This window comes from Ixodes scapularis, unplaced genomic scaffold (genome assembly GCF_016920785.2).
Source record: "Ixodes scapularis isolate PalLabHiFi unplaced genomic scaffold, ASM1692078v2 PGA_scaffold5__190_contigs__length_132052651, whole genome shotgun sequence".
Taxonomy (NCBI): Eukaryota; Metazoa; Arthropoda; class Arachnida; order Ixodida; family Ixodidae; genus Ixodes; species Ixodes scapularis.
In genome coordinates, this window is record NW_024609880.1 from 113,990,642 (window position 1) to 114,012,292 (window position 21,651).

Here is a 21,651-nt window from a genome sequence, read left to right on the forward strand (position 1 = left end):
CAAATCATTGCAAATTTTTACTTTGGTTCAATTTATGAGGGGTTTATTTTATATGTCATGTTTAGTAGGAGCTAGGCTAGTTGGTAAGCACGTTGCTTACTTACTTTAACCATGCATGTCATATACAATTTGTTGCGATTCTGTTTGAATGCAAATTCTCTTCTGCTCTTTATTTCAAGCTGCCCTTACATGCACCATGAAGATACCGAGGAGGTCTTCAATTGAATGACAACTTCAAGCACAAACATGGAGGGGCATCTAAATGGCCAGCACAAGGACAACTATAATGTAAATTTTCTCCAAAGCTAAAGCAAGGCATGCCTTCTTCCAATAAAGGTATTGTGGCGAACCTTCTTAATTGGTTCGTTTGTTGAGCTGTCATCTATAGGAACAGCTGAGCTCACACAAAAAAAATCCTGGCAGTGAGAAGTACAGGTTGTGTGCTCTTTCTCTTTTGCAAAACATGAACTTTTTGGCTGAGGATGAAAGATTATTCAAGTTCATATCTACAATGACGGAGCTATGAACTCTCCATACCAATCTACCCCAAAAGCTTGATGTGACTTAGGCTTGCTTGAATATGGAAGCTTTTTGCACTAAATAATGAAACACTTGACATTTACGTCTTTTTGAACTGGACTCTCCGTAAAAACAAGGCATATAATTTTGTAGAATGGCGAAATTTCTGTAGCCCACATTACGAACAGCTCTCCATAGGAAATGAAAGCTGTCCGCACTAAATACCGAAGGACTATACCTTTCCGAATTATATAAGGCCAAAGCTACGAGTCATCCGCGCCAGTCCTGCACCTCTGATAAGTCAGGTGACACCCCTGGCAGATCTAGAGCTCTGCCAGGTGAGTCGCCTGATGTATCGGAGGTGCAGGTGGTACGGATGGCTCGAGGCTTTGGCCTTATAAGGCGGAAAGGTGTAGTCCTTCGGTATTTAGTGCGGACAGCTTTCACATTTCCTACGGATAGCTGTCCGTAATGTGGGCTACAGACGTTCCGTCATTCTACGAAATTATATGCCTTGTTTTTACGGACGTTCCCGTTTCTAGATTACGGCAAACCATACCGGCAATATTGAACCGGCAACTTTTACCCGTAAAATGGAAAACGGATAACTGTCTGTAAAGTGAACTACGGACGTTTCGTCATTTTACGGAATTATATGCCTTGGTTTTACAGACAGTCCCGTTTCTAGATTACGGCAAACCATACCGGCAATATTGAACCGGCAACTTTTGCCCGTAAAATGAGGTGAAAATTTTTTACAGTGTAGTACAGGTCGTGCCGTGCCATGTGCCAGCTGAACGCACAACGCTGAAGCACCAGCAAGTAAGCATTGGACTCAAAATTGGTTCCCCCGCGTTTGATCTGCCACGTTTCAAACCTGCGGCGATGTGTTGGGGTAAGCGAACTTCCAGAGGCTTGACTTTCTTCGAGGAAACGAGGAAAGGACTGCCCACTGTCCTTCCACGGTGCTGATGAACGTTGAGAAACGCAGAATGTCTGGCTCACGCGGTTACGCAGGTCGCGTGCAGAGCAACCTGGGTCACAAGGCGACGGTTAGGACACAGTCACCGGTACAACTGCTCTGTCGCGCAGACCACCGAGAGCATGGAAGCACGGAAGCCAGAAGAGACGAGCAGAAATCGCGAGGGGACCTGGATCGCTAGGTTGGACATTTGAGAAAAGGTACATGGAAGTGACGTAATGCAAAGGAGGAGCGTATCCTAGCAACACTCACGTGGCGGCTCTGCCCACTTTGACGCCGCTACGTCATCGCAAACTTGACACCCGTCACCCGTTTCAGCGACGTCCGGAGCCAACCACCGACGAGCGGAAGTAGCTACGCGTTCCCTGAGGCGTCCCTACGCGCGGTATACGGGGTAGGATTTACTACGACGCGGGGAGCAGTTCCTGCGTTTAGCGAAGGAACGGCAACCAATCCTGTGCGTCGCTGGCCGTCGCATCTGTTCTAGTACAGGTAAAAGTATCGAAAAACAATCAAAACCTTTTGGGCGTTGTTAAAACAAACCGCTTTTTTGTGTCCTTTTGCAATACATTTAAGAATTAATTGGAGAAAAAGTTGTTCCAATATTATGCGGGATGTGCGCTACGCGCCTTCTTCAAACCAAAATGTCGAACCACGGGTGTGCCGGGGGCAGCGGAGGGGTCGGCGGAACCAACGGGGAGCGCGCGAGTGACGGCTGCTTTAGTCAGAAACAATTTTTTTATCTTTCGAGAACTTGCTATTGCTGTGCTCAAATAAGAATGTTTGGCGCAACATCTGTAATAATTCTTTCAAAGTGGTCCAGTGTTTATATGGTGGTATGCTAGTCAGAGAATATATATATTTCTTTTTTCCTTTCGAAATTTAACTATTGTGCTCAAATAAGACCAGAGTGTTCAACAAGATATCTGTGATATATACTTAAGATTGCCCAATTGCTTACATGGTTCCAGTCGATGCTCAGTTTTACTTCCAAGAATGAAATATTACATTCCATGTTATCACACTTTTATTCATGAAGTCACAGGTTTTTCTTTAAGAAATAAAGCAATTTTCAAAACAAACTACATGTGCACTGTCTTGAGATAACACAATTACCTAACTTGGATGAAGTACCATAAAAGAGATAATAAAATGGAGCAGAAGGCAAGACGCTTTGAAGCATTTTTAAAATGAAACAATGTCCATGACAACAATATCCCTGGTTCAATCAGCAACTAAGAAAGCAATCTCTGCAAAAGCAAACATTTCTTTCTAGAGGTAGTCTGAATTACTTCTGAGTTCTTTGCAGGGGCAATCCAGATGACCTGTTGGTCTGGCAACTAAACCTCCGAACCTTTTCTGTCACTGTCGACTTCGTCTCGTGCCTTCTGCTCATAAAAAAAAAAAAAAAAGGCTGTATCGATTTCCCCGCGATGCACTCGACACGTATCCGGAGGCAGCACGCTGGCTGTGCGACGAACTTCACAAGGTGTAGGAGCTGAAGAGAGTATGTAGCTTGTGGACGGCCATGAGTGGAGCAGGAAGCGAAGTGTGCACTTTACGGCTTCCACGGGGAGGGCTTCACTGAGGGCAAGGATGTGACGGGGTCCTTGGTGGTCAGGACCTCAGTCGTGGTGGCGAGAGGTTCCCTGTCGCTGGCGGCGTCCGTGCTGGGCACCACCGCAGCGAGGGCGCTGAGGGGCTTCCCGACGGTGTCCCTGGTGGTCGGGACTACCGTTGTGGCGGCGGACCCCTTGCGTGTGGCGCTCCGCACGGGCACGTCTGCGGCGGGTTCCGAACCGGGCGACAAGGCGCTGCCTCAGAGCCTTCCCCCTGTCCGAGAGGCCGACCGGAAGGCCGACCGGAGGGCCGGCAGGAGCCAGCCTCTCGGGAGCCGACGCTGACCTCTCCGAGCTCGGCTCAGAACCGTCCGAGCTCGGCTCAGACTCCAACTCTGACTCTTCAGGGTCGGAGTCTGACTCCGGTTCTGGCTCGCTCGATGCAAGGCAGATGTTGTGGAGCACTGCACATGCCGAAATAATGGCGGTGGCTGTTGAAGGGTGGTAATACAGAGCCCGGTGCCTTTGCAGACACCGGAATCTGTTTTTCAACAGCCCGATGCAGCGCTCCACAACAGACCTGATCGAGGAATGCGCCTTATTAAACCGGCCGCAAGCGGTGGAGGTCGCGTGGTTCCGGGGGACAGGGGTGATGAGCCAAGGCTCCAAGGGGTAGCCGCTGTCACCTGCACATGTAGAGGATAGAACATATTACATTCTTTACTTTTTAAAATAAAAGGCAAGAAAACAGCTGTGTGCAACTATGTCAATTATAATGTAACTTAAGTGTGACTTGTGTTAATATTTCTGCACTACAGTATCAGTTTACATTATGATTAAATAGCACCAGCTTGCCTGCAAACTCCCTGTTATTTCATGTAACTATGTGTTTTCCTGGTGGGTTGTGTGGGATGTGTGCACGATTCCTTAGGGGTGCTGTGTTGTATGCAGGTGCATTATTAGGCCCTTGCATCCGACAGATAAAAGCTCTGTTGCTTTTGGGAGTGTGGCCGTGACCTTAGGCACGGGCAGAGCAGAACACGCTGGCCTTGTCTTTGGCAAGCAAGTGGATAAGGCGCCAGTTCGACGAACCTCTTTCCTAATCCTCGGTGGAGTTGGAGATGGGGAAAAGAGAGGGGGTGGTTAGATTGGAAAGGAGTCAGGTCCTGTTGGGACACGGAGGGTCTAATAGGAGGAGCTATATAGGCAGACCGAAAAAGAAGGGTCAGGGAAAAGAATCCAGTGTGTGGGACAGAGACGACCCGAGGACAGATTTGGCGAGCCCCAAGTGGCCAAGGAGGAATTGATCCCATTCCGTACAAACTGACGACCGTCAAAGCGACCAGGCGAGCCCCCAGGTATCAGTGAAAGAGCTCCAACTTCATGCAAAAACCAACCAGCAAGAGGGTACAGGCAGACAGTAACAGTGAGTGGGCCGAACCGGACAGCGACTCGCACTGCGGTCGCATGCCTTGCGTAGTCTATCACTGTCGTGAGATTGGTGTAGTGCGGCTTTCGTAGCCTGTAGAGTGTGAGAGTTATGTGGACATAAACAGAGATTAATGGCCAAACTTTGGGTGTTATCTCACTTCAAGGAGTTTCAGCAACTGTGTCTGTGTGCCTCACAACAAGCACAGTACGTGTGGTACTGTGGCTTTCAAGCAGTGGGAGCCACCGTGTGCGTAAGGAATGAATTTAGTATGCTCACCAAGCAGGAACCGGCCGTCGCGTGCCAGCTGCCCTTGCTCGAGTTGGTTTCGGAGCCAGGACAATTGCCACACGAAGGAGTCGTGCACCGACCCGGGATACCGTGGGTTGATGCACATTATCCGGCAGTCGGCGTCACACACCTGAAAGTGAGAGAGATATTGACATGTAATTACCTGAATCCACAAGTAGTAGATTGTACTTATGGTTCACAAAGCAGTCGCAATTTCAGAACCTTTTAAGTTATTTTGTCTGACACATGCATGTCAACACACCTTCCTGGATGCAAGGTACAACTAACTACCTTGAAATAAAAATAATGTTTTTTTTTTTTTACGGAAGCTTGCACGTTTTAACAGACAAGTATTATTTTTGGGAGAAGCGTCTCACGGCTCACATGCTACGTAGAGCACACGCTCGCGCAGTCGTGAGACCCCACAGCCCGCAGTCATAAAACGGCATACTTAAACCGTATCGGCAATACGTTTTTTTTTTTTTTTCTACAGATTTGGGGCGCGTTTTGACAACGTAACATGAGTGTACTTACCACCATCACGTTGAGGGCGTAGAAGTACTTGCGGCACCAGTACGCCGCCTTCGTGACGGTGGGGTCGTTCTTGTACGGGCCGACGATGGAGACCATGGTCCCGTCCACGCAACCGATGACGCCGGGTATCCTGCCGAGCAGCCTGAAGCCCTTCTCCGCGTCGAACCTCTCGCTCGGCGTCTCGGGGAAGTGGATCCAGCCACGCTGGACCCCGAGACGACGCACGATAGCGACGGACACGGCGCGGACCGCAACGCTGACTGTCTTTTGGTCCCGCGCTACGTGTTCGTCGCTCGCCACCATGCCTTGGAAGCTCCCCGTGCCGTAGAAGCGCAGTGCACACAACACTTGAAGCTCCCACAGTCATGACGTGGTACGCACACTCCTCACCTCCGGTTCCTCGCGAAGTTCGTCGCACAACCACCGCACCACGATCTTGGGCAGCTCTCCTCCGGGAGCTCGAATGCATCGCGGTGTTCCCGATACAGCCTTTCTGGCGAAAAAAAAAGCTCTATTAAAGAAAAAGTTGAAGTGACGAGACGGCGACGCCTCGCCGCTGAAAACATGCTGCCAATGACACCTAGTTCCGAGCAAGTACCTTTTGAAACGTACTCGGTACAAAACGAAACGTCATTTTGTTGTCACGTCCGGTAGCCAACTCCGCCCAGTTTTGCCGACTCCGCCCACATTTTTCTAGGGAAATTACGTCACTTTTGCTTCCAACCAATCAGACGTGATGACGTCACTTCCGTGTACTAAAAAAAGGTACATGTACAATGTCGAACCTAGCTATCCTGTTCCGGCCAGTTCAGTGTTTTCCCCTTAGGTGCCGTTCGTTTTGCTGGAGTCGCGAATAGGCCCGTAGCTCTCAAGCAGGTCCGTATATTAATAGAGTTTGGCCATTGGGCTGAACAAAGGACGCCGTCAGCGCCGGATATTCCTCCCGTGGTTAGAGCGTATATCGAGGGTGCGACACCGCGTCGACCGATCAGCAGACCGCGACGCCACAATATTGGAAACGAGATTTAAAGCGTGAAATAGAAGCGTTCAATCTCGGCGTCTCGGTGACAATGACGTCAACAGGAAATCAGCAGCAATGATGGCAACTCCACAGTTTGCTCTGGTTTGGAGCGCACATTCGTTTATTTTACCGCTGAATATAAACGTGACGGAAACGTCACATGCGCCAAGTTTTTAGAGTTTTACCTTTTTACTCTAGCGACGCTAAAACGGCTCGAATTAGCCGAGTCGCATTTTTAGAGCTCCCGACGCTGTTTCGCGGCTTGTGGTTTGCTACGAGATGCTCGCCAGTGTTGTACGGAACGGCGTTCCAAGGAACGGCGTTCCTGGAACGCGTTCCTTTTAGGAGGAACGAAGGAACGCCGCCGTTCCATTTTGCATCGCTGGAACTGGAACGGGAACGCGTTACATTTTTACTGGAACGGAAAGAGTAACGGCGTTCCTTTTTTTCGTCCAGTGGGGTAGTTTTTATTTTATTTATAACAGGGAAATTTTTACAATACAAAAACAATATCTTTACGAAGTGCAGGATCTCGTTAACTATTTAACTGCTAATCTTATGGGTAATTTTGTGTGGTCCTCGCTTGTTAATAGTTTTGGGTGCAGGAGAGCTGGTGGACATTGACTCTTTTTTGAGTGCCCGAAACTGCGGCACAAAAAGCAATGCTTTTAGTCGTAGGAAAAAACAAAGAGGGTCATTTCAAACTCGACTACTTTTTTGGGTTTCACGAACCCTCATACACCAACACCCAGAAATCTAAGGCCAACTACAGCCATTTCTGAACTTCCCTAACGAGACCTACGGTTACAACAAGATCACAGGTTGCCAGACATGTAACGCACCCTGTATCCCAAACATTGGTCACTTAAAAAATACACAAAACATAACCTTTATTTCTTCTCTTGTCCCCTACCTTCAAACTGAACAACAAATCCAGCCTTCACAAAGAAGTATTTGTAGTTTTCAAGACTGACTTTCAAAAATCCATACCCGCTCCTGTACTTGCTCGTCTTGCCGACAGCAACATCGAGAAGCAACTGTTGTTAAGTTCTAACAAGGGACTTTGTTAAATTGAAACGTGTGAGGTTGTTGTAAAACGCTCGTACATTGTGGTTACATTTGGCTCGTCTCAATCGTCCACTACAAACATGAATGTGGTTAAAAGCTGAGATTTTTAACTTGAATATATCAACAAATAAAACCCTGCTTCCGCTCGTTTTCTTCTTCTGGTGCTCTTCCATCGCGACATACAAACTCGTATCGTATACGAAAAAATAATCAGAGTGCAGGCGAGCTGGTGTAAGTTGAACATGATTGTAAACCTGAGACTGGGGCAGAAAAGAGAACACAACAGAAGGTAGTAAAAGAGGAGGCAACATCTCAATTAGACGTTGCCTCCTCTTTTACTACCTTCTGTTGTGTTCTCTTTTCTGCCCCAGTCTCAGGTTTACAATCATGCCGTATAGTATGTTGCGTATTGATGGGATAGATAAAAAAGAAAATCTTTGCTTGATTTAACTAAATATGATAATTAGCAAACTACAAATGTAACGTATATGTAACGATACGTTCCATTTTTTACGCTGTAACGGGAACGAGTTCCTTTCTCACAGATGGAACTTGTAACGGGAACGCGTTCCGAAAATCAGAAGGAACGAGGAACGAGCTTTCGTTCCTTTTTTTGAGGAACGTGTACAACACTGATGCTCGCCGACGCCTATTGAAACCAATGAACGGCCAAACTCTCCCAACTTCGCCTCTGCTCTCAAGTTTGAGCAGCGATACAGGCCAGCAAAATAAAATATTTTGAACTCTCGTTTCCAACACGTGTCATTTCGTTACCCCACTAAAGTTTTTTTATAGGCCCGTAGCTCTCAAGTTTTAAGCAGCGCTCCAGGCGAGCAAAATATAATACTTGTGAGAGAGAGAGAGAAGTGTTGAAAAGAAAGGAAGCCTGGAGGCTCGCGTTTCGAAGCTGCGTCATCACGCTTCCCCACTACAGCTTTTTACACTACGTTTCATTATAAGTGCCAGCGTAGCAGATGCTGCAAGAGCGAGCTCCGTGCTTTCAGTGTCCCTGCCACGCACGCGCGCTCGCTCGTGCAGTGCGAACATCGTTCAGGAGAACACGCTTTTACAAGTAGCTTCGGCTTCGCTATCACAAAAAGTAAAAAAAAAATATATATATATATACAAAGAAGACTAAAAAAAAGAACGTGCTCACTCAGGCTACGAAAGAAAGCAATACAAATAATAAAGCCGAAAGAAATGTTTGATGGGACACTAAGGTCACAAGCTGCATAATTAATAATTATTTTTAGACGTTTTGTTATCGTGCATCTACAGATGCTGACAGATGCTTGTATTCGAACGTGGCACGTGCATAATCGAACGTCTCAGCGCCGCTTTTATGGTTGTATCGCGTAGATATCATGCGGCCAGCAGAACATGGTCGCGTCTTGCGGACGCGCTCGCGCCCCCTGCCCGATAGCAACGGGTCTATGGGCGACGTGCGCGATCGAAAGCGTCGCTGTGGTCGGCCTTCTACGATTGGCCGAATGCTGACTATGACGTCGGGAAAGGATTTGTCATCGACGGAAATAAAAGGAATGGAAGAACTTTAATTTTGACGGTGTTGGCGGTGTTGCTTTGAGAGTGCAATGATTTCAAGCTTCCACCATGCTAGTTATTACAAACACCATTGAATTTGTTGTTCGCAAGGTGATGACGTCACGAGAGGGAACCATAGGAGGGTGCCACCAAAACATCTCGCCGCTAATAGACCTATTGCTAAGTTAGCCAAGCATCAAGATTCAAGGATAATCCAGGGAATGCTGTTCCACGCGCCACATGCGCACGCCTTCCCCGTATAAAGGAATCGAAGTAGATAACCAAAATAAAGCGATGACGAACGCGCGTGCAAGATGCAATTTGTTTTAGGCATTTGCTAGAGAAAGTTTACTACTGCTGAGGCCAGCACGTGCGGTGCGTGGAACACCAATCTCTGCATTCTCCTCGATGCTTGGGTAATATAGCAATAGGTCTATTGCGGTGACTCGTGTTTCCAGACTGTCTTTGGTATGATGTATGATTAGTGTGACCCCGACATTAAAGGGGCAGTCAAGTGGTTTTTGAGTTCGTGTTTTGATAATGACAGCTGAATTTAGACGCCTTAAGTATCCCTAAAAACCAAAAAGTATAGTCATACGGTGATTATTTCTTTAATAAAAATGTAATTGAAGGCCGCCAAACCTCGGATCCATCCGAAAACGAAACCACTCTCATTGGTCGTCGCACGCTTATCAAAAGGATCTCGGGCCAATGGCGTTGGACGACGTTCCGTCGCGCAGTGATCCCGAGGCACGTCCCGAGGTATAGCCAGTATAGCCGCATCGGCCGAACCTCTTTGTCATTCGAGCTTCGATCATGGCGGAGTTCTCCACGCTCGAGGACCTGACGCCGTTAGAGGTTGAAGCTCTTCGGCGGACAGCCGACCTGGGGATGATTTCCTATGACGCCACTCCGACGTGTGATGTGGACGATAGCAGCGCTTCGGAGTCATGTTCGGATTCCGAGGACGACGAAACGCAGACCTTTTCGGGCGTTCTTCGATTTGCGGTTGGGGCAAGTCGTAACCAAACCAACGTTTGACATCGCAGCGTTACCTCTGGTGCGTGATGTCAAACGATGTCGCCACGTTGACTTTCGCCTCGGGAGAACGGGGGGAAGGCTGGTTCAGACATGTGCAACGAGCGCGTACTTACGACTGCGTCCGTTGCAACCGGAGCGACCGGATCGACCGCACTGCGCCGCGCGTACACACACCTGTAACCACTACAACAAGCGCAGCGGGTCGTCAGCACGGCGACCGCTTCTGTACGCCGCCGTCAACTGTGTCAGCGGCCCCTCTAAAAAAGGGGACGCACTGCTACTCAATGCCGTAACAGAATATAGACAGACAGTTTTCTAGTCTAAAGCTTTATTATTTTTTCTTGATAGGCTTGCAGGGTACAGCGAATGAAAAAAATAAAATAAAAAGATGCAGCGCCGTCTTGGACGATCACGACTCTAATACACGACATTGCAATAGTACAAATATCGCCACACGCCTTTTCTACGATTATAAAAGACAATGTAATCTTAGCAGCGATATAGCAACGTAGAAATATGATTTCGTGATCAGATAGACGTTGCGAGCGTTCAGGATTGCTAACACTAATCACTTTTCTCCGGTGATGAAAACGCGTGAAAATTCGTATCCTTTATACGGTACGCGCCAGTAATACCTTGAACTTGAGCACACGCATGAAATGCGCCAAATCAGAAATCCGGGCGATGTTCGAGGACACAAATGCTTAGAAAGCACCACTGTAGTCGAAGTAAACAAACACAACGGCACGGGCGTTTCTGCCGTCTTGAGAGTGCCGCGACGACATCGCCGCACGAGTAGGTGGATGTTCCCTTCTAGTACGTGCTGGGTTATCATAGCGAAACACGACGAAAATTCACAGTCAAGGATAGCACTTTTACGCGGAACGATGAGCTTTCACCAGGCCGTCCATTCCGACGATCACCACCGACGCCACGTTTGCGGATAGAAGGAGCCGGCCGGCCCGCGACCGGCACGACCGACGGACCTGCAACGCGCGGAGATACGTGCGCTTCCGCGCATCCCTGCGGAACGGGAAATTCACCCCCCGCGGAGGAAGACAAATAGAAAACGTAGTCCCTTGTTTGTGAAACGATAATTGCGCTATCGCGTATTCTAAACTAGAAATATTTTACGTCTTGTGAAATTATCACGCACAACATATTTAAATGAACTGAAAATTGTTTTTTTAGCGAAACTTTAAAAAGACCGCCAAAATTTTCAAACATACGATAATTTCATTGGTCCTCGCAAGTACAGAAAAGAGTCCGCACGTATTTTATTCCTGCGTGATTAATAGGCGTTTCTGCCTTCTAAAACTGAAGATACTCATTCACTGACACTTCCTTAACACCATCGCACCAAAAAGTAGCTTCTCCAAAAACCGCTTGAGTGTCCCTTTAAGGGTTCTTCGGCTTGTCCATATTTTGCACCCTAAAATGTTACTTTAAGCACCCCCTAGAAGGGTCCTTCGTGAAAAACCTAGAAGGGGTACTTTTGAAGGGGCAGTGAAATGAATTTTTGGGCTGGCATGAATAATTTTAGATTAGAATCTTACTAATCGCATATCGTTTCGTGGACCAAAAGAAAATGGGTAGAAAGTGAAAAGCCCACTTTTCGGTACGAAAATTTGAGAATATATCGGACATATTCGTACTTCCTTTCCTTCGAAAGCTTTCCGCTTTTTCACTGTGATACATCCGCGGTACCCGAGGCACGTCAGCTGAATTCAGCTCACACATTGGGCACGATCACTGCGTGACTCGGACGTATGCGCTCGTCAACAATCCATCCGTCGACGAGTATTTGAATTCGCGTTCGTGGACGATGAGTGCCCTGACGGCACTTGCCAGCGCTTGAGAATGACAATTGTTCCATGATGTGCTTGAAAATGACAATGGAAGCTTGGACTCATCGCACCGGTGCCAGTGCGTCAGGACCGCGTGATTTCTCATTTCGCTTTTGAGCTCAGGATTAAAGCAAAGGAGGAAGATGAAAAATCATTTCATGACACATTTACGGGGGTCATGAAACGATTTTCCTACTTCTTCCTCCTTAGCTTTAATCCTCAACTCAAATGCGGATTGTGAAATCACGTGGTCGTGACATTCCTTCGGCACCGGTGCGATGACTCCTAGCTTCCACCGTGCTTTTTACGCACACCGTAGAACTTGTCATTCCCCAGTGACGATAAGTTCCGTCAGGGCACTCATTGGCCACGAACGCGAATCCAAATATTCGTCGACGGGTTGATTGTTGACGAGCGCATACGTCCGAGTGACGCAGCTCTCGTGTCCAATGCGTGAGCTGGGCTCTGCTGACGTCAGTTTGGCGCCGGTGACGCGCTTTTGGAACCGCGGATGTATCATAGTGAAAAGGCGGAGAGCTTTCGAAGGCAAGAAGGTACAAAATAGTCCGCTATATTTTCAAATGTTCGTACCGAAAATCTGGCTTTTGACTTTCTAGCCTTTCTTTTGGCCAACTAAACGATATGCGATTAGTAAAGTCCCAATTTAAAATCATTCATCCCAACCCAAAATTCGTTTTATGGGCCCTTTAAACTCCTTTTCTTTTCTTTTTTTCTTTTCTTTTTTATGCGAAAGGTTTTTTTTATTGCCTAGTTGCCTTTCTAGTGCGCCATGGGGTGATAGTGCTTGAGGCAAAACGGGTTCACGAACTGGAAGACTTCTTGGCGCGTCAAAAAACCGTTCAAAAACATCTCTTTTTTTTTTTTTTTCGTTTAGAGTGTGGACCTTCGGGTAAAAAAAAGGGGGGGGGGGGCCCAAAAGTCAGGCTCATGATCAGGCATTTAAAAAAGTTGCAGCTCTAAACTTAAATTTGTCGTAAGATGTGCTGGTATAACGTCAGAAAACACTATGTATTCCACGAGATTAATTTGAAAGGTTCAGTCGAAGCATTCAAGCCTTTTCAAACATCTTGATGCGACGTCTCAAAAACTAGATCAACCAAACCAAAAGTCGATAATTGTAGCGACCCCGTTCCATTCCTTGTTGTACTCTTCCGTTTTTGTTCTGTGTTCATTATGAGCTATCACAACGAGTATGACTTCCATGGCGAATAGTGCATAATATCGCATTTGATTGCGAAGAACAGTGCCCCAAATTGTATTTGGGCAATACTTTAAATACAAGTATTTCAAATACTAAACCATGAGGATTTAAATACAACTGACAAATACATTAGCCAGTATTTAATTACATACGAAATACGAGTATTTTATATCCGTATTTCGAACACTTGTATATAAAATTCTGCACATCCCTGCCGCGAACGAATGCCAGATTTCGTCGGTCGTTTCTCTCACTCCGAGAAAACTGTGCTTCCGCCCACGGACAGATTCTCCCTTCTCCGTGGCGTTCCAGATGCTCGACGGAGGAGCAGTACCGGAAGAAGGTGCAGCTCCTCAAGGCCGTTGCCGCCTTGGCCCAGGAGTGCGGCTACAGGCCCAAGGTCCTGCCCCGGAAGGCCCCTCCCGCGCGCCGGGGCTCCGTCCGGGGCTTCTTGCCGTCCGCCGCACCGCCGCCGATCCCCGCCGGCGGCACGACCACCTCCGCCTCGGACCTGCGGGACGTCGCCACCGTGAATGCGTCGGCGGCGGGAACGCTGGAAAGCAGCGTCGACTTGGAGTCTGCCAAGTCCACGCTCTTTGCCAGCAAGAGGTCTTACTCCCCGACGGGTACGCGCGCCTTGGGTGTGGTCACTTGGCTCGCAGCTCATGACTTCGTTGTGGGCTAGAGGAATACCTCGCGGGAGAGATTCCGAGTCATCGAGGTCCAACGAGTCAAGAGATTTAACCCGTCAAACGATCAAGTATCGGACCTTTGATCTCTCGTCTTGTTGGATATTTTGACTCGACGATCACGTGCCTGGTGGCCCTCCTGTCTCGTTGAACCTCTCGACTCGTATCTCTTGTTCGTATCTCTTGACCAGAGACGCCTAGGAGACATTGCCCGCGCATTACGTTTTCGTTAGTGGATCCCCGACACCCTTACGGCATAGGGTTTATGAACAGAAATTTCTCGATACTCCCGCAAGGCCCCTTGGTGACCCCACAAGGGATACCGGGCGTCGCTATCATGGGGCCGTTAAAGGGCCGGTGCAACGATATTCAAAGGGAATGTCTCACTTCAAACGAGCTTACTGGCACTAGTAGGACTCAACGATACTCACACGCAACGCCACTGGCCAAGAAATTCCTTTGTTGAGGTGTAATTTCAAGGACAAAAGCGAGCGTTTCATTTAATCTCTCCTTCGCGAAGCTTGATGACGCAGTTGGGCGGTAGCAGTACCGCCGGTGACGATATTTAAATGCGGCTCATAAATCGGATCCGAGCATTGCGTAGGCACTGGATTTGGGCCCGTGTCCAATCGCCGCGATGACGACATTAGCCGAGCCGTAACAATGTCTGGAACTCGGCGCGTGTCCTAGTGCCTTGCCAACCCCAGCGCGTGGCTATGATCAACATTGGCGGCATATTATCGGCACCAGATGACGTGGCCGCTTGGTCTTGCTGCGAGTTGAGGGGGTGAACACTGCTCGTTCTTCTTTAATTTTTTTTAGGACTTCGATTGCGTGTGGTGAGAAAAGAACGGGTGTTTCACAGGTCATTCACGGCAGTGATCCGTTCTAAGCGGTATCTGCGCATAGTACAAAAATCGTTTCATCGCCCCTTTAAGCAGTACGCTGGGGCCCACTGTGATCTCTAATCTATTGGGCAGGAGATCGAACTATAGGGGGCGCTCTGACCCGTTTGTTTTCCCCACGCTCGGTGTTTACGCCAACACAAGGCCTGTGCGCATGCAGACAGGCCTTATGGGCATGTTCATGTCATCTTCTACAATAGAGTGCGGGGCACAGTGTAATCTTAAAAAATACTAACAATCGACGAAGCGACGGTAAGTGCCGGATCTATCCTCAGAGAATGCGAGCTTGACCCACTTCGGCTTTTGTGCTGAGCTGGGACCGTGCATGCTGCATTGTTAATGCAGGCCGTAGTGGAAACAAAAGAGCCCCTCCTCCCCACACCGGAGAACACGAACTCCAGCCGAACGCTGACGCCGCGTTCGGTTATGTCGGCCGAGCGCTGCGTCATGGTATTTGTTGTCCCCATCCGTGCAGTTCTAAAGTTAACCGCTTGGCGCGTCACGGTCTGTCCTCCTCCCCAATTCCCATTGTGAGTTGAGAACACAATAAAAACAAAACAAACGCATTAAAACAAAAACTATAGTACTCTGTTTTGTTGTTGTGGTGCCTTCTTCGCCTTTGACAATTGAAAAATTATAAACCAACGCGAACAGCTCCCTCCCTCACGCGCCATGCATCGGGTTGCAGTAATCCGTCAAAAAGACGGTGCGCGCGGCGTATTTTCGGAATGATATATTGCTCTATCACTCTCAAATTGAAACAAAAAAAGTATGTCTTTGTTTTGTGTAAAAACTTTGAGGGACATTATGGGCGTTTGATTTGAACTTTCACTACTCAGGTCCTCAGTGGTTATAGCTTTGTCTGTCTTTGTCTATAGAACACAAACTTCCTGACGCCAATATTAAAAAAAAAAACAAAAAAAAACAACTTTAAATTGATTGTAAAATTAAAATAAAGTTGCATCGTTCATGCAGTTTGCGAGAAGTTAATATGACTACTTCTGTCGTACAGCTCCGATTTCGTTAATGCACAGTTGACTGCTCACTTGAGGCGCTTAACGCACATAGACCTTTCACCAAATTATCCAAGCACCAAGGAAAATCCTGAGAGCATAAAGGTATACGGGAAGCCTCTGGAGGCAACATGACGCTGTGGAGGGAGGAACACGCCTTCCAACGATGACCAAAACCAAGAGACGCTATTGGACGAAAAAGAAAGTTGACTTTGCGCCAACCTTTTTCGTCCATTAGCGTCTTTTGGTTTTGGTCATCGTTGAGGGCCCGTTCCTCCACGGCGACATGTCACCTCCATAAGCTTCCTACCTCCATCCCTGGGAACGTAGGTATCTCGCGTTGCACGTGCTCGCCTTTTATGTATAAACGATTCTGAGTTAACCAAGATAAGGCGTTGACGGACAGACGTGCAAAGCGCGATATGTTTTAGACTTTTGCTTTGGAAAACTTGCTGCTGCAGACGCCGGCACGTGCAGCGCGTGTAACTACACTCGCGGCAGGTTTTTTGGTGCTTGTGTACTTTAGCAAAAACTATAGGCCTTTCCCAAAAAGGCTTTTTAGCTGGTGTCAGTTTTAGTGTCCAAAAGTATGGTGCGCGCTTTGCTCGCTTTCCAAAACGACAAACTCGCGCGTGCTGGGCTGTGGAGATCGTGCACGCTGTGGCGTTGCAAACATTGGAATGGTGAATAGTGGCCAAAAAAAAATTGGGTTGTGTGGATGTTTATACAGCCTAGAACTTGGTCTGCCTCACAGGGGCGACGAGTCTCCCAGCTGTAGATGAGAAATTTAGCCAGTGCGGTACAGCCGCTAGCCTGGGGTCTTTAACGTGCATCATGCAGTAGTGATACACGACCGCACGCCGGTACGATGCTCCACGAGTGCACACCTGCCGTTGTACCGTTCTATGTTTACTGTGTACTACGCCTATTTATAACGAAACTCGCAGGAACGCTTCATTCGATAACGTTTTATTTTTCTGGAGTTCAAAATGTATGACCATTTTCGGCAGAAGTGGTATATACCATATGAAATCTTAAGATATATCACTTTTTTTATGGGCAGCTTTGCATGATGCAGCGATCCTGTCACCGACCGGTCTCTTGATGCAAGTGTACGTGGAGGAGACCGAGGATGCGCCCGCCTCACCAGTCAGCGGCTCCGAGGGTCAGCCGAGCGGTGGCCGAGAAAAATCGCCGGAGCCGAACGCCGGACCTTCTTCGGAGAAGACCGCCGAAGAGATCAACCTGCAGTGGACGCCCCCATCTCAACGTGAGGCGATTTCTTACACTGGTTTCTCCAGACATCCGATGAGTTTTATTCTTTCTTTTTTTGTTTTTGTTTCGAAGGACTTTGTTCACATTAAATGCCGCGGTGGATAGTTGCATGCGGCGCCCACAGCCACCTATCGAGTGCTTTTAATTTCAACTATTAACTTCTGCCTAATAGCGAAAACGACATGGTTAAGCATTTTTATATTGGTGCTTCTACATCTCTGCGCGAATACTTCGTGCGTACATGCGGGCGATCTTTTACCTGTGATCTTCGGGCACTGCTCGGTGGACCGTGGCTGCTATACCCGAGCCTTGTTACTTGGTATCTTGTAGTATTTATTCCTTCCAGAAAAAAATAAGAGTTTGTTAAGGATACCAGTCATGCTGAAGAGAAGGTTACACAACTTTTGGACACAACGAAACTACACGTTAATAACTAAACGGCATGTTTTTTTTTTGTTTTTTTTTCACAAGTAACCAGTTGGCGAAACGCTTCGACGTATAGACCATTCCATTCAGCGCTCTCTGGGCGGCACCATTTTGTTCGACCGCAGCGCCCTCTCCACACATCCGGGAAGTTCAGCGGGTTCGGTGGGGTAAAACGAGAGAGAGGGCACGCGCCAGACTCCGCTAGCAGGCGACAAACCGGGAGGTTGCCGTTCTCGGTTCTCCATCTTTGGGCTGTATCGGCGGGCTCTACCGAACATCGAACTCTCGCTCGTGGCTGTCTTTGTGAAGTGGTTCGCGTTCTTAGAATAGTTGTGGCTACTGCAAAATCAGCCTATAGCTCTCTGTTGTTCCATTTTGCTAAATCATCAACTAGCATATCTTTTTTCCGTTACTTAAATAGCAGTTGAGTCAGCCGGCAGTACTACCCTCAACTACTGCGTGTATTGCGGCAGGAGAGCACGTTTTATTTATTATTTCAGACTTCCACTCATGATTGCTAAAGGCCTACATTAGTACGAACTTTGTATAGTAAACAAGGTACAGTAACCGGACTTACTTTTCGCCAAAGAGACCGGCCAATCTGACACAGTTTTCCCTATTGTTTTTTTTTTTTTTTTATTTGCACGCTGGTAACAGCGCAATCGGACCCTGTGAGTCTTTTTATCTAGCATAATATTACACGACAACTGGCATACCAAAATCTGCGCATCTGCGCTTGAAAGTTCCAAAATGACGCGATTTTAAACAGAGTTTGCACGCCAGCCGGACGCTAGCTACAGCCCACTCGGCGGAGCGGACGACATGCGGGGTTGGAGGGGAAGTGTATTTTTTTCTCTTTTATCCTCTCTGCTATGACCCTAATGGAACGGTCTATAGCGTTCAGCAAATTATACCCTCTCCATAATCCTATATACTCATATAGCTATAAACTTATAAAGCTCCGAAGATGTCTATTATCACATCTCTAATCTTCCTTAACCATATTTTCTGCCAAGTTACGGGTGTTTTGTATTGAGTTTTGTTTAAAGGGAAACTACTGCCAATTTTAGAACTCTTGAGCTTTTGTGCTAGTTAGCTGGAAAACTTTATGCCGGTGACGTCATTCGGTGCGTTCCGATAGAGGGTTGTTGTGACAGTGTGCATTCAGCCACGGCCCAATAATGCCAGCGACAGACGCCGCCTCGCTCTGGTTGTTGTTGGGCTAAATTAAACAGGTACACGGATTGCCTCAGAGTATTCCCGTCGCCTCCTTAGCGGGGGCATGACTTGTTCAGGTCTTCGGTTGTCTAGAACAGGGTCTCCGAATAACGGCCCGCGGCCCGCTTCCGGCTGAAAAAAATGAGCGCACGTAAAGGAACGGCGCCGCGACGCGCAGCAAACTAATCGTATCCGTTCTGAATGTATATCCCACTGATAGTTTCGTGTCATATTCATTGTCCATTGTCGTCACCACCATTACCAGTCTTAGTCATCTGTGTTATGTCGGTTTAACTGCGTTAAATTTCTTTTGCAATCTTACGTATAATATTGTGCTTATATAGTGTCACTCACAACTCTCGCATATTTTTATCAGGAGTTCTACCATCCTCAGTAGATTTCTGCCCCTTTTGAATAAGACGAATTTCCTATCCGTCTTGATTTATACCTGGCGTGTTTTTTAAGCCAAAAATAATGTTTAATGTCATAATTAGCTAATTGTAATGTCAAGACAAAGTATATGTATTCATTCAACTTATATATATATATATATATATCTTTTTTACTATAATCTGAATTTATGCATCTAAAGGGTTATCGACTTTTTTTTTATCGTCGTCTTATTTGTGGTGATCAGCCAGAGTCAGAAGCGCACTGGATGTCTTGTAGTAGAGAGGCGGTTTGTAAACACATATTGCTCTTTCTTATTACGTGATATGAGAGAACCAATCGATGCAGTTAGCACTGACTTCACAGTGCCGGCTGCTTCGTAGCAATCATTGACCTAATGAATGGATATATCGTTCTTCCGTGCGTTGGAGTTTTAGATGGTAAGAAACGAGCATCGAGCTTGAACCCCTTCGCGACTCGAGCAAAACGGACGCCACCTAGCGGAAAAACTCTAAACTGGCTGGAACCGCTTTTTTTTTTTTTTTTTCGCGATTTCATGCTTGTTTCTTGTGGCTTCCGTGATTACATGTTGTCGGTCGTTTGGACGATAAAACAATTGTCCCGGTGAGTCTGTAAATTGTAAATTGGTGTGTGTATGTACAGCCTGCACTCAGTCTGCCTCAACGTGCGACTTGTCTCCCAGCTGTAGATGATAAATTTAGACAGTGTTGTACAACCGCTAGCCTGGAGTATTTAATGTGCACCACGGAGTAGCGACACACGACCGCACGCCGGTACGAAGCTCATCCAGATCGAAATAGGCAGGGGTGGGCATTGAGCCCAGGATCCCTGGGTTCTGCAGCGCAAGCTTTCGCTCCATGCACGTGCTCCGAGCTGGTGTGCGCTAGCCCACTCGGTCACCGATCCACCTCGGTGAGTCTCTCGTAACTGTAGTGTCAGCTTGTTCCCAGGTTGCGCTGCACGTCACCTACGCAACCGGTGAACCAGACATTCCGCGTTTATCAACGTTCATCAGCACCGTGGAGGGACAGTATAGGCAGTGCTTTCATCGCTTCCTCAAAGAAAGTCAAGCCCCTGGAAGCATCGCTTACGTCAACAAATCGCCGCGGGTTCGAAACGTGGAGAATAAAAAGCGGGGCGAACCATTTCGAGTTCAATGCTTGCTTGCTGATGCCCCAGCGTTGTGCGTTGAGTGACGCATGGCACGGCACGACCCGTATAAGACCGCCATATTTGCCCCATTGTGTCGTCGCGTGTATCATCGTTGGAGCCGCGAATCGTGTGAAGCTCAGCGGAATCTTTTGTACGAATACTGCATCCGGTTCTGTGTGTGCTGGATTTGTACATATAAATAGGTGTTGCGGATGTCTCTAAAGTCGGTAACATGTTCGGAATTCAGTAGGTGCCTGCTGCACGAGCCTCCTGCCCTTGATAGCAGAAGGAAGCGAGCTCGAGCTGCAGGTGGTGCATCAAATGGAATTCCTAACCTGTCATCACCTATAGTCCCAGGCAATTCGAAGACGATGGAACAAAATGGACTCATATGCTCTGCCCGTGGGCACTGCTTGTTCGTGGCGCGTACTTATTATCACCTTAAAATCCCGAATGATCACCCACCTTACATTTTTGTTTGCAGTTTGATCTCTTCGCCGTGGATGGGTGTTTATATTCGGGGGTTTGTTTGTGCGCAGGCAAGAGGCGGCAAGACAGGTCCGGCATCGAGTACATTCGGAAGCGGTTCCTGTGGGACGTCGAGATGCGCCAGAAGGAGCTCGCCCTGGAAGCCCGGCGCCTGGCACTGGACGCCCGGAGGCTCGAGCTGGAGGAGAAGCGATTCAAGTTCGAAGAGCGCAGACTCGCCGACGAGATCCAGCTTCGGGCCCAGGAGAGGCGAGAGCGCGAAGAAGAGAAGCACACCCGACTCGAACAGATGCGCCTGCTGCTCGAGCAGCAGGAGATCAACATACAGCTCTTAATTAAAGAAACCAACAAGTGACTATATACCTAAATGCTTCCCGCGCGTATGCCACCACACTCTTCATCAGGGTAGCCTTATACTTCGTTTCCTTTTACGACGGACCGCAGACCACACGCTACGAGCCATCAAAGCCAATCAAATGACGTGTGACCGTCGCGTGACCTTCGGGAGAGGAGCAGTGACGCGCGAAGCAAGTCGTTACGTGACACGTTCGCAACGTTGGATTGGCTGGAATGGCTTGTAGTGTCCGCCGTGGTTCATCGTGACGTGAAACGGAATCTAGGCATTGTTTCCAGAAGCATTTTTTTTCCTCTGTCTCTCCATCCCTTTTGTGCTACTGGTGCCTGGAGCGCGTGCTCGACTGGTTTGTTTTCCGTCCTATCCCTCACACATCAAGAGTTGTCCAGAGATGGCGACAAATGACCTCAAAGAAACCGCCGTGTAATGTTGTCGGATGTCGCAATCCTGGCGGTTGGTGCTGGAAGTCCCGGCGAAGAGCACGAGCGAACAGGAGCGTCGCTGTTGTTGCGGAGTTCCAACCCCCGGCTACCGAAGTTTCAGTGGACTGCCAAGCTGCAGCCAAACAGGCGTCTGCCACAACCTCCACCGCCGCTGTGACACCGCCCGTAGCGTGAGTGGCGACAACAGGACGCTTATTTGACGAAATCACACGGAAATCGA

At 48.0% G+C, this 21,651-nt stretch overlaps 1 protein-coding gene across 2 annotated transcripts in view; it reads left to right on the forward strand.

Moving 5' to 3' along the window:
• LOC8035752 (chromatin assembly factor 1 subunit A-A) overlaps positions 1-20,991 on the forward strand; it is a 58,072-nt gene extending 37,081 nt beyond the window's left edge. Inside the window, exons 2-4 of one of the 2 annotated variants that reach the window (XM_029968500.3) lie at positions 13,368-13,681; positions 16,741-16,932; positions 20,684-20,991. In XM_029968500.3, coding sequence (XP_029824360.2) covers positions 13,368-13,681; positions 16,741-16,932; positions 20,684-20,988 — 811 coding nt within the window. In that variant the 3' untranslated portion in view covers positions 20,989-20,991. Of the gene's footprint in view, positions 1-13,367; positions 13,682-16,725; positions 16,933-20,683 lie in introns of both variants that reach the window. The other variant, XM_029968499.4, reaches the window with a different exon arrangement.
• The last annotated feature ends 660 nt before the right edge of the window (positions 20,992-21,651 follow it).